At 41.6% G+C, this 19,221-nt stretch overlaps 1 protein-coding gene across 1 annotated transcript in view; it reads left to right on the top strand.

The window, feature by feature from the left end:
- Nucleotides 1-18,556, top strand: part of LOC136885656 (uncharacterized) — a 69,181-nt gene extending 50,625 nt beyond the window's left edge. Inside the window, exons 10-16 of the mRNA XM_068230305.1 lie at nt 2,150-2,603; nt 5,971-6,246; nt 8,842-9,011; nt 11,569-11,950; nt 15,355-15,633; nt 16,825-16,988; nt 18,370-18,556. Coding sequence (XP_068086406.1) covers nt 2,150-2,603; nt 5,971-6,246; nt 8,842-9,011; nt 11,569-11,950; nt 15,355-15,633; nt 16,825-16,988; nt 18,370-18,450 — 1,806 coding nt within the window. The 3' untranslated portion in view covers nt 18,451-18,556. The remainder of the gene's footprint in view (nt 1-2,149; nt 2,604-5,970; nt 6,247-8,841; nt 9,012-11,568; nt 11,951-15,354; nt 15,634-16,824; nt 16,989-18,369) is intronic.
- The last annotated feature ends 665 nt before the right edge of the window (nt 18,557-19,221 follow it).

Here is a 19,221-nt window from a genome sequence, read left to right as displayed (position 1 = left end):
GGAAGACACCCAGAATAAATCGTGCTGATTAACTTATATATTTTCCAGTTCTGTTATCAAGTAATCCTGGTGAGGATCCCATACATTATAACCATACTCTAATTGGAGTCTCAGCAAAGACGTATACGCCGTTCCTTCTTTATATTTACTATAATCTCTAAATATCCTCGTAACCATACGAAGAGATCCGTAAACTTTGTTCACAACCTTGTTAATGTGATTGCCTCAATAATTCCTGGTTATATCATTTAGGTACATAAATTGATTCCGGTGAGTTTTGACCCCATCAACACAGTAATTAAAACTAAGTGGACTTTTCCTATTAGTGAAACTCACGTGGCTTTCCATCGTACCATTGTCTGCAGCTTATCTGTCATTCCAACGAAAAGTCCCAATAGTACTGCCCTGCAGGACATCGTACTTAACAGTTATAGGTACCCAATATTCCCTAGACTCCTCTATAGGTCTCACATGACTGTACCACAGAAGTCGATTAATAGGCACATCTTCAACCGTCAAGTTCGTTCCTAACCTTGTTTCCACCTCATTGTATCGGCAATCGCTCTCACTTCTTCATGTCTGCCAATTTTCAACTTATTCGTGAGATATCATATATCCAGTGCGGTATAATCAGTCTAAAAACAGATCAATGTACGAGTAATTCCGTCCAGGAATTCGCTTCCCTCCGACAGAATACTGCTTGTAGCTCAGTGCCTTAGGTTTTCTCCACCCCTATTCAATTTTACTTAGTCCTATTACGAAAATGAAACTCCACAGCCTGTTTTCAGTCATTTGACCGGGTCAGGAATGGAATGAAGCTCCCTTCTAGCGACGAGGATGGGAACTGTGCCGGCTGCCGAAGCTTGTCGCGCTCCTCTGGGGCAATGATTAATGAAATGAAATGATAATTGAAAGTATCGCCGAAATGAAATATGACAGGAAAAACCGGAGAACCCGGAGAAAAACCTGTCCTGCCTCCACTTTGTCCAGTACAAATATCGCATGGAGTGACCGGGATTTGAACCACGGAACCCAGCGGTCAGAGGCCGGAGAAACATCGCAATTAGGAAATATCCCGGTGGTAACGGTCACCTACAGTAGAGTGATAATGAGTTAAAACATAATTACCCAATAACAAGAGTACGACAAGAAATTCCATGGAAGTGTCGCATTGCAAGAAGTAATACTAGTTTAACATTCTAAATTCAGCATCATTATATACGAATGCAAACAGCCCCGAAGGTCCTTTGCCTAGGAAGCAACCGCTGCTCATCCCGAAGGCCTGCAGATTACGAGGTGTCGTGTGGTCAGCACGACGAATCCCCTCGGCCGTTATTCTTAGCTTTCTAGACCGGGGCTGCCATCTCACTCTCCTTAATTGTAATAACATAGGTTGAGTGGACCTCGAATCAACCCTCAGAATTATGTAAAAATCCCTAACCTGGCCGGGAAACGAAACCTGAGCCTCCGGGTAATACGTAGGCACGATACCAGTCTTGGGAGAATCATACACTAAAGGCTATGCCTTGTCGCTGCAACCATTCTCCTTTCAATCCTACGTTTTTTTCACTTCCTTGTAGTCTTTACACCCCATCATATTTCTCACACCCTCGAAGTATGTCTTCCTTGGTCTTCCTCTTCCTTTCTTTCTTAGTATTTTTCCTTCAAAGTCATTATGTCTCAGGATATGACCCACAAGCTTTATCCTCCTTCTTTCCATATCCTTTATCCGTCTCCTTTGTAGCAAATATACTGCAGCCTGCACAACTGTTATGTTATAAGGTTTGCATAAACATTAGGGGTGAGGTCTATCAGGTAAGATAGAATACAAACTTACTGAAGCGAGTAACAAGTATACTGCAGATGTATTTAATTTTTAAAAGCCTGTTTAGCAAGAGGCATTCTTCTTTTAATTTCCTTGGTGCATGTGTTGTCTTCAGTGATAATGCTTCGTAAGTAACAGAAATGTTGCGCTTCCTGGGAGAATGCCCATCTTAATTTCTCGCTCTTGAGATAAACATATTTATGTACAAAAACTAATCTGATCACGCCAAGTACACGGCCATGTTTATAATAACTGCACGTTATTTTCTGGGGATTTTGATTTGATTCACCCTGGACTCCACAGATATCCACTTGCTTGTTCCAGGTAGTGAATGCTGTCCCGGCGTACCCGAGAGCCATAGCGGACTCGTGGTTCGGTTGTAAGGGTCAGACTGAACCTCACACAATATGGACATCCACCACGGCAGCAACAACAACAACAGAGCCAACACCTGCAGTCAGACCTCATCCGTACGTGAGGTCCTTGGTGAAGGACTCAACCACTAGCACCACCAGCACCACCACAACCACCACGACTACCACCACTGTGCGACCTCGGCTGAGAACTACAACACCAACGCCCACAACAACGACGACGAGGACGAGGACGACGACGACAGAGCCACCTAGTCCTCAGCAGAAAGCAGTAACAGAGCTGCCGTTTCCTAGGAGACGACCTGCCAAGGCGAGGCTGTCCAAGGAGAACCTGGTGCTGTGTAGAGATCCCACCATAGATACCATCTTCAGCAATCATGAGGGGGAGATAGTCGTCTTTAAAGGTAACTAGTAGCCCCAGGAGGTATCAACAAAAACATAAATAGTGTCAAATTCCCTTAGGGAAAATGAAATGATCATAAATATACATTCATGTTCATAAAGACTAGAGAAAGGAAGTTAATATTCACACGACATGTTCAATAGTATGTTCTGCAGAAACGATTAGCATTTCAGTCACCTAGGTTCAGCATGTGCGCTGTTGCCTAGTAGGCATTGGGTCTTTCATGGACACTGATAACTTGTGATGGCATTGACGTGTATAGGTTGCGAATGGCGTCCTGGGGTATAGCCATCCATGCTGCATTCACCTGGTTCCACAGTTCATCTTTGGTGGTTGGCATTGGGTTACACCAACGCACCCGTCGTTTCACCATATCCCACACATTTCCTATTGGCGACAAGTCCGGTGATAGGGCGGGCCAGGGCAACAATCTGACATCCTGTGACAACAAGAAGGCACGTGTTCGTCCAGCAACATGTGGTCGCGCATTGTCCTGCTGAAACATGAGGTGTCGTGCAGAAAGGGTATGTCTTCGGGTCGCAGGACGTCATTCAAGTAGGTCAAACTGGTCACAGTGCCCTGGCCACGCATCAACTGTGATTTGTGCTTGTACGCAATAGCACCCGACACCATAAGGTCTTGAGTTGGCTCTGTATGTCTTGTACGAATGCAGTTAAATTGATGCCTCTTCCCCTGTCTGCGGCAAACCAAAATGCGGCCATCATTTTCAAACAAACAGAACATGGCTTCGTCTGAAAACACAATCCGCTGACGTCGTTCCATGCACCATTGCAGCCTAGCATCTTTATGCACGTTAGCTAAAGGTAGGCGGATTAGTGGACGACGCGCCGGTAGCCCAGGCCGTAAACAGCGACGAACTTCCACTCCTGATAGTGAACGATGTGTTACACTATACCACTGTTGGGCCAGAGGTGAGAAGGACGCAGATCAGTCCTGCAGTGTCATTCGGGTGAGGTGTCGATCTTCCCGGGTGGTGCGACCAGAACCATCTCGTCGTGTTCTATGGCCCTCTGTGAACCATTCTGCACACACCCATTGCACTACCGACACACTTCGCCCCACACGAGCAGCACTTTCCCGGATGGATGCATCACATTCTCTCATGTCCATAATATGCCCTCTTTCAAACTCATTCATTTGACGGTACGGTTCTCGCATACGTCTGGGAGGAATCCGGCACGTCTGCTCAAGTCACACTGATCCATAACCTTCGGTATATAGCGACAATGAGAGCCGCAGGCACATTTTATCAGTCGGCGGGTTGTGCGCCGAGATATCGATGTGGACCTTCAACCTGTGGGCGACATGGTTCAAATGCTAACAATTTCTTCACAACATACTAATGGACATGTCCTGTGAATATAAACTTCCTATCTCTAGTCTTTTAAGGTGTTCTGGTTTTTATGAAAATGAGTGTGTCTTTCAATAAAGGAAACTCAATTTGTTGACGATTAACTTATTTGCATCTAACGAATCATTTTTGAGAGACATCTGTTTGGAATCGGGAGTTGAAAAGCGGAGGTTTCAGTGCATCTAAAGGGGGAAACTGACTCAGAGCCAATGAGCCTACTATGAATGAAATAATTAGTTCTGTAGAGTTTGATCAGATGAGGCCTCTCTGATAAAAGCGCCCTCTACGGGGCATTCAGATACAACGTAAACAACGAGCGTTAGACGGTAGGTCATAATGACAAATCATTTCAAAAAATTAAATTCGGAATCTCGCGTCCTTGTCATATTAACATGTGGTGAAGTTAGCCAATCAGATCGCTTTGCGAGCAAAATCGAATGGGCTTTGTGAGACGGTGTTGCTAAACCTGTCCGTAGCTCAAGACCGGCTTGAAAGCACGAATTCTTTCCCAAGTGGCACCGATCGACACATTTTTGCCTTTCAAAGAACCAATGAAATCACTCAAATGTTCTGTTATGTCTGCAGCCCGGCATATGCGTTCTTACATCACCCAACCGCAGTGACAAACAGTGGTAAGGAATCACTATTGCGCCGATACCGGACAGAGTTACGGTTCCCTAGCGCTCAAACACTGATTTGGTATGGCCTAACATACGAAAAACAGAGGATCCGTATAGTATTTACATATTATTTTTGATGATATCGCAATTCGAACATTTGGTAGAGATATTGAACTTTCCGGGAGATTTTCTTTGTGCTAATAGAGCAAACGCCTGAAAAGCCTTACATCTGATATGTCCCTAAAGGTTCTCTTAAATTTTAAAAACATTTTATAATTGTTATATATCTATTTTACATTGTTACGTCATATAGAACGTTTTCTTTCTTACTTTCGTTCTTAATCCCTTTACCACCCAAATTTGTTTTTTCCCTCGCACTCTTAGATGGATCCGACCTCTACCGCCTCAAGGGCAGTGTCCTGGAGCGTGAAACTTTGGGTTTGGGATACAAGTGGGGAGTAGGACCAGTACTACCCCAGGCATCCTCACCTGCTATGCTGAACAGGGGCGTTGTGGGTGGAAGGGAAGATTGGAAAGGATAGGTAAGCAAGCAGTCGTGGCCATCCCGGCATTTATCTGGAGAAGTAATGGGAAGGCACGCAAAACCACTTCGAGGATTGCTGAATGGGATTCGACCCCCTCTACGCAGTTGACCTCCCGAGGCTAAGTGGACCTCGTTCCAGTCCTCGAACCATTTTTCAGATTTCGTGGATATAATAAAAAGAAAAATTCTTAAAACTAATATCCCTCTTGTAAAAATGGGGTAGTACAGTGCATAAAATTGAATAACATTTGAAAGAAAACGGTTAAGTTAAACTGATCTACCACGGCACCATGACAATAGAATGGTTGTAAAGGTACAGCTTGTTTTGAAAATGGAAAATGGAAGACCATCTTTAGAGCTGCCGACAGTGGGGTTCAAGCCCACTATCTCCCGAATGCAAGCTGATGGCTACGTAACTCAAACTGCAACGCCATTGGCTCGGTATGTCCTTTTTCAAAGTCTTCCTTGAAGCCTTTTGGTTCTAACATTTCCTTTTCCGAGAAAACTCTAGGCATTTTAAAAAGGGTTGATAGCTAATGGAGAGTGGCAATGACGTGATCATAGTTTAATAGCCATTTCAAACAAACCATCTATTCAGTAACAAGCACGTATCATGTATTTTTTGATTCAGGAAAGATTATTCTATTCAAAGAATTGAAAAGCAAAAACGTTTTTTTTCATAATTTTTCATGTCCAGATATCCTGAAACAAACAATCATATACCTGTGTACTGTATATATAGTTATACACTGTCACTTCGTAAAGGAGAGCGTCAGCCGGTGACGGTTTAGTGTAGGCAACCCGCACATCCAAGGTGTTGTTTGTGTTGCAGGTAACATGTACTACAAGTTGAAGGATGACGGCATTCAGCACGGTCCAAGATACATTCACAGGGTATGGCCAGACCTGCCCGCTAGGATAGACGCCGCCTTCTCCTACAAGGACGGCTACATGTACTTCATCAAGGGCTCGCATGTGTGGCGATACAGGGGCACCGACCTGGACAAAGGTTATCCCAAACCGATCAAGGAGGTCTTCCCCGGGATACCGAACAACATAGACGCTGCCATGCAGTGGGGAGTCAACGGCAAGGTGTACTTCTTCAAAGGTGAGAAAACCATACAGTATCATTTACACTGGTGAAAACATATACCGGCCCCGCGGTGTGCACTTGCCTCTTACATGGAGGCCCCGGGTTTGATTACCGGCGCCAGGTCAGGGATTTTACTGTTCAGAACATTTTTTAGCAGGCAAGTAGGGATCCCCATACTACGAAAAACGTAAAATTAAGTAATTTCCTCAATTGTGCCGAAAGTGTAAGGGCTGAAGGGCCCGAAAAGTTTCAAGTTGCTAGTCTTCGATAGCTCTATCAAACTTTTAAAAAAATGGAACATAACGTCCAGCCTAAATGCACTTCCGGAAAAACAGCCTAAACTCGCTTGTTTCTTTATTCGATTTCTTTTTTATTCAAATCCTAGCAAAATTAACTTATTTACATAATTCTTCCTGTAATGTGTTCCTTGGTTCCGTACCCTCAGGCGCTTTTTGATTTACTGAAGAATGTCCACACTAAATGTAGTTATAAGGGATTAAGTGAAACTCTGCATTGACTCACGTTACCGCTCGTAGTGGTGCTTAAATGAAACAGTGCACTGAGTTACATTAGCGCTGGTAGTGGTAGAAAAGTGCAAACTGCTAATTCAAACGTATTTGAACAAGGCGCCAGTATAATCTAGCCGCTCTACACCGATGTCGGTGAGTTGCATACATTTCAGGGGTTGTCATAGTACAGATCGCTAATGTAAGGCGTGATCAGAAAGTTTCCGTTCGAGGGCGTTGCTGCAGCGGACATGCAACATAGCGCGACTCAGATGCGGGTTTATAAGCACGGACATGTAGGCAATTGGATTAGTATGGCAGTCGTGTGGTGCCGAGGTGCGTGCGTTACAAGCAGCCACGTGAACTATGGCGAACTTATTTTCCAATGCGTCCAAACAGGACCAACGGGCTGTTATTCTGATCTGGATTGCCGAAGGACAAACATCGGCGGACATCCATTGGAGGATGAAGACTGTGTATGGAGCAGCATGTCTGTCGAAAACCACTTCTGTGGAATAATGCGTCAAGTTCCGTGCGGGTCGCGTTCTGGGAGGCCAGCCCCATCCATTACGGACAACAAGCGAGCGGTGGACGAGGCCTATAGTCCTGGATCTCTTCCCATGTGATTATCACGCCTTCGGTACACTCAAAAATGCCTTGAAGGGTTGACGCTTCCTGTCGGACAAAGACAGTGTTTTACCACACGGGGAACATCTACCTGGTGCGTCGGAGGGATGAGTGCCTCAATGCTAACGGCGATTTTGCCTGATTGGCAACCCGATTTAGGACTGTACGGCCGTCGAACGGAAAATACGTATATTTGATCGCCCCTTTTATTTATGCAAATCTCATTTTAGAACCATTGTGCGGGTGTATGACACTTGCGCCTTGGTTCAATATGTTTGCAGTCTTAACTTATTTGTGCCTATACATCTCATATCAGTGATTACTGTTTGTTTGTTTGTTTGTTTGTTTGTTTGTTTGTTTGTTTTTGCGGATTTGTAGGATGGCTTTAGGCTTAGCATTCGGTCTGTACAGGAGCGTCGTTTTCCGAGTCCTGCCTGATTATCTCCAATTAGGCCTAGATTGTTTTCCTAATCCATTAAATAGGGCTTTTGGGGATATTTTATAGACGGCTTTATAGAAGAGAATTTCTTCTGACGTTATTTACATCTGAAAAATACAACATTCGAATCTTCGGGAATTTCCTCCGTATGCCAGATGTCCTGTAAGATTTGTTGAATATTTTTCGTTAGTTTGCCACCCTACACTATTTTCAATATTTCAGCAATTATGTGATCTTCTCCTGGTGTTATGTTGTCTTTTAGTTCTCTGATTATTTCTTTGATTTCTTCTAATGTGTGGTTTCTGAGTCTGGATTCGGTGTCGCTTCTCAAAGGTAAGTCGTTCTTTGGCAGATTGAAAGTTTTAGAAACGTTCTTTAGAAAATTCGCCAGGAATTTACAATTTTCCTCATTACATGTTTCCAGAGTCCCGATGAGACTTTTTAAACAGGGAGTAGGTGCCTTGTTATTTGATCATTCTTGTCCAAAATGTTTTTTAAAAATCTTGTTCGATTACAGCCAGTATGCTGTTGGCGTAGTTTCGTTCTTCGGATCTGATGATTCCCTTGGGGTTTCTTTCCTGGTTTCAGAATCATTCATGCCGACTTTAATCAGTTACGTCGGAATTTTATATTTTCCAGTTTCTACTTCTAAGTACTATAGCCTTGTCGCAGGTGTCATTCCACCATTGTGTCTGTTTACGAGACAATGGAGAAGTTGTATGCCGAAGTTGAGAGTGTGCCTTTGAGTTATAGCCAGTTAAAAGGAGATCGTTTGGGGATTCCTGGAGTAAGTAAAGTGCCTGAGTTCTATTCGGAATTTTCTTTAGCAGAACGCGTATTTCTTTTGGGTTTGTTTTGGATTTAAGCCTGTAGGGTAGAAACTTCGTTCTGATAAGAGGTAGGTGGTGGTCGGAGTAAAAGATCACTGTTCTGGCATTATTATTATTATTATTATTATTATTATTATTATTATTATTATTATTATTATTATTATTATTATTATTATTATTATTATTATTATTGCTGATGGTGTTTAAGGCAAGTTGTTCTGGAAATGGGACGAAAACATGGAGAACGAGCCGTACCCTCGCCTGATCGCCAACTGGGCCGGGATACCCAACTACGTCGATGCTGCTACCGTTATCCAGGGACACACCTATTTCTTCAAGGGACAGAAGTACTACCGTTTTGACGACAAATCCTTCGCTGTAAGTTTGTAACATTCATTAAGTACCTAACAGAAGTTAGTATAATCTTACTTTCATAACAAGAATCTTTGAAGATTTAGTTATAAGAGATTTAGAATTTAAATACACCTTCACGTTATGTTTTGTTTCGAATGTAAAATGTATTATTAGCGAAATTCATCTTTAAAAACTGTGTAATATTTCTCCCCCAATCAAACGGAAACTACTGGACTTTTGAGCTGAAATTTAGTACGGATATACCTTACTTATTAAGTTAAAATACATGCCCATTCCACGTTTTCTGTCGTAGTAGTAGTAGCAGTAGTAGTAGTAGTAGCAGTAGTACTTTATACCCTCCTGATCCATACAGAATCCTCCCAGTTGAAGAAATCATATAAAAAATACACAGAATCGCACAACCTATAAAGAAAACGAGTCTAAGTCTTACTTCTACTGCACTGCACATGTGCCTGCATGGGTAAACACCCCCCCCCCCTTCACGGATACCAGCAAACCGGGGGCGGAGCCCCTCGTACAAGCCACCAATCTCCTGGCCAACATTCACCCTAGCCTGTCCCTCTCTCCACGCCTCTAAGGAATCCAGTAGTAATATAGCTCTGACTTCCCCGCCCCGATAGCCATTAGCCTGGGTTGAATGCGCAGACAAACGATATTCAAAGTAGAAACAAAATGCAAGCAATGTTATGTAGAGAGAGTAACATAAATTCTAGGGGTTACGACAGGCCGTACCCCTAAAGTATATGCAAATCCCATAGCATAATCTTTGTGCAAGTTGTGCTTCAGTAAGTTTTCATTCTGACCTATTATTGCTTAAAAATTCCGGTTCCAATAACAATTCGCATTTCTGTTGCGATCTTGACAGGGCTGATAACATATGCTGTATGATATGGAAGATCTAATATTGAAAACATTCCTTAGCAGAGAAAGTAGGTGTTCCCAAATCACGAAAAACATAAAATTAAACAATTTCCTAAATTGTGCCAAAATTTGAAGGGATAAAGAGCCCGCAAAGGTTTCAAACTGTGAGTCTTGGATAGCTCTATCAAAAAAAATTTGAAAATCACTTCCGCCCTAAATGTATTTCCGGAAAAACAGCCTAAAATAGTTTTTTACTTTAATAGTAATCTTTTTGATTCAAATCCTAGTCAAATTAACTTATTTACATAATTCTTTCTGCAATGCGTTCCTTAGTTGCAATACCCTATTTGAGGGATATTTCCATATTTGGTGATTAACGGTTGACTGTTGAAACTCATCCATATATTTTGTCTTTTCATTAGAAATTTTGAGTCTTGTTTTGGCTGCTATATCATGGAGTTTTTCTAAAGACTGGATTGTTTCCTGCCTGTTCTTGGATGGGATAGCAATGGCATCAGCAAATCTTTGACAACTAAGGTGAATTAAGTTTTGTAGACATCTACCAATATAGCCTTAGTTTTAATCTGCCATATCCTAATTATCTTCCCCAGAACCTTTCCCAAGTTTTTATGCTCTGAGCGAATTTCGATACAGGGTTGACAGTCTACCAAATTAGCTGTGGTAGACTAATAATAGTACTATAACTTACAATAAAACTGTCACCAAAGGAACAATATTTCACATGTATTACAATTAAATATTAGTACAGCGTGACTATACAACTAAAAGTCATTTAGTAACAAAGTAACACACACTAGATAGAACTGAACAAGCACATTGAGTGAGTGAGCGACATTTTGTGCGCATTTCCGCGAAGTATTCTTCTGAATAATTTAACAGATTAACCCTAGAACTGACAAACGTCGCATGCGCGACGCATAGTACATTCACTCGTCCTGGCCAGAGAGAAGGCGTTATCTTCTAGGTGGCCCGCCCGTCCCCTTCCGGGAGAGGAATGTAAGCTTTTCATGATTCGCTTAATCATCTTGAACATCATTTATCTTTCACCTACGTAAGACATCGAAGACAAAACTTTAAGTCTTTCATCACACTTTTCTCACTTGCCACAACTGACTCAGTCAAGGTCAGGGTGGGTATAAATTACGCTCCCTTTTCCTTATCGCTCTATGGTCTCAGTTGCCATGTAACTTCGCGCTCGCTCGCTGTTAGTTTGTGTGCATTCCTTTCGTTATCCTTCGACCAATCATTGTTTTCATTTTTGTATTGTTTCTTTGGAAGTGTACACCAAATTATGCGGTGCAGCACCTCTGGAGACCTTTGGGACCTGGCAGGAAAAGAAAACTCTTCGAGAATGACTGCGAGTAGTTCTCGGCGGCCTTCGGAACTGAATTCAGCTCGTAACTTTTAATTTGGAGGGTATTTTGAAGATTTCATGCGATTTTCTGGTACGTTATGTTCCTGGGAGTTTCTCATGATTAATGTACTATGTAGGGTTTTAGAAAATGAGTTCTGACAGGGAAATAAAGATTTTTCGGACGCATGTTTATATAATATGATTTCTTTTTCTAAGTGTGCGGAATGTACCTTGAAAGTTTGAGTTAGTATATTGTAACAGCCTGTATACTGTTTGCAAAAAGCAGTAGTTCACAAGTTCTGAAGCCATATTAACTTGTTGCAGGTTGACATAGGCTACCCTCCATACCCACGACGTACCGGAGAGTGGTGGTTCGGCTGTCCCGAGGGCACCGCCAGACCACCGCCCATCGAGCCCTCCGTAAGAATAGTGAGGCCCACCAACAAGACGACAGCACCAGAGCACTACCAGTCGAATGGCGGGGGAGCTAAACCACTGCAGATCATGAACCAGTACGTGGCGTTTGTCAACATCACCAAACCACCGTCCACTACTACAACGACCACCACTACAACCACTACGACAACTCCGAGACCGACTACCACCACCACAACAACAACACGCAGGCCACAGAAAATTTCTCTGTGTGCAGACCCCACGGTGGACACCATGTTCACACTAGACGGCGCCGTTTACGTCTTCAAGGGTAAGAACTACAGGAGAAAGTATTAAGGTACCTGAGGATCGTCATAGTGTCGAAAGAAAATTGAATTAGTGGTTAGCAATGGTTTTACATTCTCCTTAGAGGTCCAACCGCACAATAATAATTCGTAATAATATTAATATAAGGAGACAATATCAAAATTATAGAAGGATTATGGACTCGTCAAAAGCAGATATAACAAAAAAATCAATACCCACGATTGAAAAATTAAGACATTACAACTCAGTTATTAAACCTGAGGCACTATAAGTTACGCCGCGGAAACCTTTATCAATGGAGGTAGATCACTTATTAAAGACATAAAGAAAGAGGAAAGGAAAATATTGAGGAAAATCTTTGGTCCAATCAACTAAGAGGGAATCTGGGTGAAACGGAAGTCTCGGGAGCTTTATCGGTAAAGCCTGGATTTTTATGCAGTAACAGGTTAGATTGCAAACTAATTTGGTTAGTAGGAAGTGTCGGCCACCCGCTCTTCCATAATGTAGCAAGAGTGACATAAATTATAGGGGTTCTGATCGGCCGTACCCCTAATGTTTATGCAAACCTCATAGCATAATCGTTGTGAAGGTAGACTATACTGGCTTCTCGCTTCAGTAAGTTTGAACTCTAACCTATTAATGCATAAAAATCCGGGCTCTATTCTTCAGCATTCTGAAAACACCACCGACACCATCAGAAAAAGGGGATCAAGTTCTATGGCCACATTCTCGGAATAGACAATGACAGGCTCACCAAAAGGAACCCTCAACCTTGCTCTCTCAGTGAAATTCAAGAACAACTGGCCTAGTGAAATAGAAAAAAAGACCTCCAGGAAACTATTCAAGATCGAGTCCAGTTTCAAGAGAACAGCCAACAACCATCATTTCGCTGAGGAAATGAATTCGATGAACAATAAATCATGGACTCTGAAAACAGAGGAAAATGTTCAGTGCCCAGATGAAGAGATTTTGGTGGGCGAGGGGGGGGGGGGAACAACATCAGCTAAATATGTTAGTAATATCGCGCTCCACAGGTCGGCATAACAATAACAGTACACGATTATGAGTCCGAAGGGAATGCCATTAAAAAGCGGGCAAAAAAACTGGAAATGGGATTTCAATTCGTCCTTCCTTGTTTCCTCTTCCGTTCCTTCATCGTTGCACTATGGTTTATTCTCTCCTCGGACAACTTTGGACCGGGTGTTCTTATTCTTTCTTGAAATTCTTCCATTCTTAAACTTTTATTTTGTTTATTTTTCTTTCAGTAGTTTCCTATTCTCTTTTTTTATCTCTCTCAATCTTTCTTGATCTCTTCTATCCGATTCGTTGGTGACTTTTTCTCCCGAACTACTTCAATATCTTTTTTGTCATTCATTCAGTAGATATGTCTAAAAAATAGGAATCTCCCATTTTTTACTGTTTGTTATATTTTCTGCGTTCTGGTATATTTATTTATTACTTCTTGATTTCCATTGTCCCGTTATTTTCACTGCTCCTAAGATTTTTCTCATATCTCTCCTTTCTAGGGCTTCCAGTGTATCTAAACTCTAGTTCAAAACTAGATATTCACTTGCGTAAACACATTCTGGTTTCACCAGTGTATTGCAGTGCCTTATTAAAATATTTTTAGATAACTTAAGCATTTCTTCCTATAAAAATTCTTTTTGCAAGTAGCTTTACGTTGCACCGACACAGATAGGTCTTATGGCGACGATGGGACAGGAAAGGGCTAGGAATGGGAAGGAAGCGGCCGTGGCCTTAAATAAGGTACATCCCCAGCATTTGCCTGGTGTGAAAATGGGAAACCACGGAAAACCATCTTTAGAGCTGGCAACAGTGGAGTTCGAATCCACTATTTCCCTAATACTGCATACTGTCCGCACTTAAGGAGCGACTGCAGCCATCCAGCTCGGTATAAAAGTTCTTAGTGATGCCATACGCTGTTTTCATCTTGTGTAACCCTTCTTCTACAGCAGATTTTTCTGAAACATTTCCTTCAATTATTTCTTCTTCTTTCATTTCGGACCTCTTGAGCTTTAACAGTCGTCCAGAACTCCCGCATCCATCCGTTCTTCGGTCGATGTTTTACCTGTCTTCATTTATCGTTTTGTTTGACAACTCCCCTATAGACTTTCAAGTTCCTTTCTCAAAGGGTGGCGTTGCAAGTTGCCAAACACATAACTTCAACTATATCCTTTTCCACTTCGATGAACCAGATCCCTTCATTTTTCTTCTTCAGACCTAATAGTGCTTGTTATTCTCTACATATACAGATATAGATCATGATTGTGCCATCTCCTATACTCACCGTTTTACTTTACTGGGCCCAAGATCGTCCTTAGAATCTTCCTCTCCTTGGCTTCTAGTTATTCTGCCAGACCTTTCTTATTTACTGAATTATTATAATTATTATTATTTAGCTTTGTATTTTATAGTACGGAGTACGTTGGCTAAGCATTTCGCGTCAAGTAACTGTTAGTTTGCTTTCGAAAGGTGGTACGTAGTCCTGAACATGGTTTCCTGTCATATCCCATTTTCACAGCAGGCTAATGCTGAAGTACCTATATTAAATAGAGTTTTAAAAACCTTAATTAGATGCATAATTGCAAATGACGAGTAGGTGGATTTCAATTTAAAATATTCCAGAATGTATCGCTAACGACCTATCGGTACTTCCAAGTACCAGTCTACAATTTGTATCCTGAGGTGGCAATTTTCAACGCAATAATACAGTAGGGATCTAATCTCTGGACTCTAAACTACCGAGAAAAATATGCTGGACTCTTACCAAGCAATGAAAATGGAAACCTACAACCTGTTTTCCAGTCTGTGGCCAGGTGAGGGATGTAATGAATGAACCATATACATAGGCTATTATTACAATGCGGTCGCCACTCCCAAGGTGATTTATTAATGACTGATAAATGCTATGAAATGATAATGGCGAGTGTTGCTGGAATGAAAGATGACAAGGAAAACAGGAGTACTCGGAGAAAAACTTAATCCAGCATAAACCTCACATGAAGTGACTGGGATTTGAACCACAGTAACCAGCGGTGAGAAGCCGACGCGCTGCCGCCTGAGCCACGGAGGCTCTACCAGGCAATATGGACATTAATTTGCGCCCTAAATGTGACTGTCATCTAACGATCACATGGCGCTGTAATCAAGGCATGCAGCTGTGTCCAAACCTCCATGGAATGACAACCTAGGCTTTCAATATCGCACCCGCTGTTTTCTAGCTACTGTGAAAACTTCACGGAAGTGGTATTGACAACTGCCGTCAGACTTCAAAGCTTGAGTTACATTCCTACTCTTATATTATAACTAGGTACTTTAAAGTACCGTCAGTAGGGAAAATAACGAGTAGTGCTGTAAGTGACCTGCTGTTTTTATTCTTCTCTGCAGGTGAGAAATATTTCCGCTTGGGCGCCAGTGGCGTAGAGCGGGAGTTTCCCCGGGCTATCTCAGCCACGTGGTCAGACCTCCCAGGAAACATCGATGCAGCCTTCACGGACCAGCGCGGGAGGACCTACTTCCTCAAGGGGACCAAGTGCTGGAGGTACTACGGAAGACGGAAGGAACGGGGCTACCCCAGACTGATCAGGGACGAGTTCCCTGGAGTTCCGGATAACATCGACACCGCCTTGCTGTGGGAAGGCAACAACAAGATCTACTTCTTCAAAGGTAACTCTTATTCTTAGGTGAGGTTAGGTCAAAATCAATCAATCAGTTAATCATTCAAATCAATTATTATTCAGCATTGATCTGCTTTCTTTTCCTGTAAACCAGCTAGCACATTCCCTATGAGCTGTTTACCTAACATTTTCGTAAATGATTACAAAGAATTTGGAAATATCTCAAACATCTAATAGCTAAATTATTCCAATAAATAATTCTCATTCCTGTAAAAGAATATTTCTCCCAATTTCTCCTCTTGAATTCAAAACTTCGTCTCCATATTATGATCAATCCTGCTATTAAAAGCTCCAATAATGCTTGTTCTTCTACTAATGTCATTCCACTGACAGCCCCGAACATACCGCTTAGTCGAGCAGCTCGTCTCTTTATTCCCAAGTTTTCGCAGCCCATTGGTTGCAACATTTTCATAACACTACTCCTTTGTCGGAAATCACCCAGAACAAATCGTGCTCCTTTTCTTAGGATCTTTTCAAGCTCTCGTATCAAGTAGTCCTGGTGAGGGTCACATATACTGGAGCCATACTCTAACTTCGGTCTTACCAGAGACTCATACGCCCTCACCTTTACATCCTTACTACAACCCCTAAATACCTTCATAACCATGGGACGAGTTCTGTAACCTTATATTAACACCCAGGTACATATAGTGTTCCCCATGAGGTGTCAGCACCCAATCACCATAGTAATTAAAACTGAAAGAACTTTTCCTCTTGGTGAAACTTACAACCTGGTTTTTCACTCTCACAACATTATCTGGGTCCAGCTGCAGTCGCTCACAGCCTTGCAACTTATTTACTACTCTACACACTACAACATCACCCGCAAATAGCCTCATCTGTGGTTCCAGGCCTTTAGTCCTATCATTTATATATATGAAATAATTAAGGTCGTAATATACGGCCCTGCGGGATTCCCCTCTTAATTATTGCAGCGTCAGATAACACCTCACCTACTCTCCGAGTTCTAATTTCTAGAAAGTTAGCCACTCAATCAACCACTCTTTTGTCCAGTGGGTTTATGTGGTTTTTCATTTTCGTACCAGGCAAATGTTGCGTTGTACCTTCATTAAAGCTGCGGTCGCTTTCTTCCAAGTTCTTCCCCTGCCCTATCCCGTCGTCATCATAAGACCTATGACGTAGGGGAAAGGACTCAGAAGGTGACGACTCTGTGTTCCAGGCAAATGGTTCTGGAAGTGGGAGCAAGACTCGGCTCCGTACCCGCGACTCATCGCCAACTGGGCTGGAATTCCCAACTACCTGAACGCCGCCTTCGTCTATGAGAGAAAGACCTACTTCGTAAAGGGCAACAAGTACTTCCGGTTTGACGACGCAAGTTTTGCGGTAAGTATACAGCAGACTGTGACACTTGCTCAGAGTGGTCATTGTTGTGGGAAAACCGAGATTTTGATTCTTAACGCAGTAACACCTGCACAAAAATGAAGCTGGATGGATGCGGTTTTTCTTATTGTCGTTCCAGATTATTGGAAAATGCTTTCGACTACGAACTATCAAATAGAAGGGGAAGGTTAGGTAAAAATTTCATTTGTTTATTACTTAAATTTCTTTCCGTCACTGTAGATTGCCAAAGGACAAAGAATTTCGTCTGCAATAAAAAGGTTATAATAGAATTTACATGCTAAAAACTGTTTGACAAATTATATCTTTCCACACCCTCTCCTACTAATTAATTACTAGCAAAAGTAACCGTTGTTCGTACGTATTCGTATGTATTTCTGAGTAGAGTCCGAATTTTTGTGTTCTGATGGATTAGAATACAAACTTGCTGAAGTGAGTAACAACTATGCTCTCTAACCCTTTCCAACGGTTATGTTATGAGGTTTGCATAAACATCAGGGGTATGACCTATCACAACTCCTAGAATTTATGTTACTCTTGCTACATTATGGAGGAACGGGTTGCACAACACTAAATTACTGAGGTTCACTCATGATGTTAATCAGCTGAAGTAATAATTGCCGCAGTCGTGTTGAAACTCCGGAACCCGTGAGATCTCGGAAGTTAAGCAACATTGGGCGTGGTCAAGATTTGGATGGGTTGCCACGCGCTGTTGGTGGGGGGCAAGGAAATGGAGGAGCGGAAAGGAACTGGGCACCTTACCGTATGTAAACTCCGGCTCACGCCTTCGGGCAGAATACACCCTTACTTTCATTACGCACAACCCTTCAACAACCTTGTGCAGTTCGAAACACAGATTCCACCTACTCGTCACTTCACTCATTACACAATCACAGGCTGTGCTTTCCACCGATAGTTTTACAGCAGTTAACAACGTGTGCGTAACTCTTTCATCACACCGACATCACAATTTGTGTTATTTTAAAGATCCTGATAGTTTTATTTGTTGTCACGACATCACGTCAAATACGTCACATTTTAATTGGAGGGATGTAATTTTGAACTTTCAGTCATCATTCAAAGAGTTCAATGTCCGTGCTATGTTTTAAAGTGTCTTGCATATTTTCTACTGAGGATGTCTTAAAAAAGGGACGAAACATGTCTCTGATTTTAATAATGCTGTCTTAAAATAAAGATAATAATTTGTATTGTAAAGGTGAAGTGTTTCAGGAGTATAATTTTATGATGCAGTTTGTTTCACGTAAGGTTAGGTGGTGCTTCATTAGCTTCAGTCCAGGCGCCGATACTGCCAAATGCTTGCCAGTCAGTCACTGGACTGTAACAAATACTGATTATCATATTTCAGGTTGACCGTGGCGACCCTCCATATCCTCGCCCTACTAAAAGCTGGTGGTTCGGCTGTGGAGACGACTACAAGGGAAGATGACACCAGCTGTCTCGAGCCAATTAATTTATTATATATATATAACTTATATTAATACAATGTACCTGTACATATATTACTTTGAATTAAAAAATAACTCTAAATTCAATTGAAAATGTGAGTAACCTTCCACAATCACGTAACTAAACTCTCAAGGTTAACAGAGATTTGAAGGGAAATGGATATTATTAAGGGGATACGGAACAGTTAAAATGGTCAAAAATATATTTGTATATATTTTATGAATCTCTGAAGTCTGTTCTTTAAAATGATGTATAATACATTATAGTTTAACACTTAAAAGCTGCCACAAGTTTAATTTAAACTTGCGCTAACAATGAGAAAATCATATGTGTGGAAAGTTTTAACTGCAGTTTTCCCAGTTTACAATTTTTCAAATATATGTTCCTTTTTCTAGGTGACTATTTATCACAGAGTTGTGTCATTTTCATCATTAATTTGTCTCATATTGGTTAACATTTTAACGGAGGGATTTCTTGATTTATATAAAACTGTTTGAGATTTGGCTGTTTTTTTAGGAAATAAATTATTCTATTTATTGACTCTTTAAAAAAATATGTATCTGAGTCCCCTTAAGTCCAATTACAAAAATGCTCCGTCAGTATGTTAAATAGGGTTTGAATAAAATGTGACATAAATTTCATTTTCATAACTTTATTACATCCTGAGGAAAAGGTACATGAATTAAACCAATTTAACATTGGTAAGATAGGCGGCTCCATATCCCCTTAATGCATAGAAGCTCACAGAGGA

The sequence above is a fragment of the Anabrus simplex genome, chromosome 14 (assembly GCF_040414725.1).
Source record: "Anabrus simplex isolate iqAnaSimp1 chromosome 14, ASM4041472v1, whole genome shotgun sequence".
NCBI classification, from domain to species: Eukaryota; Metazoa; Arthropoda; class Insecta; order Orthoptera; family Tettigoniidae; genus Anabrus; species Anabrus simplex.
The sequence above is the reverse complement of the archived record's forward strand: the minus strand, read 5'-3'. Positions and strand labels throughout refer to the sequence as shown.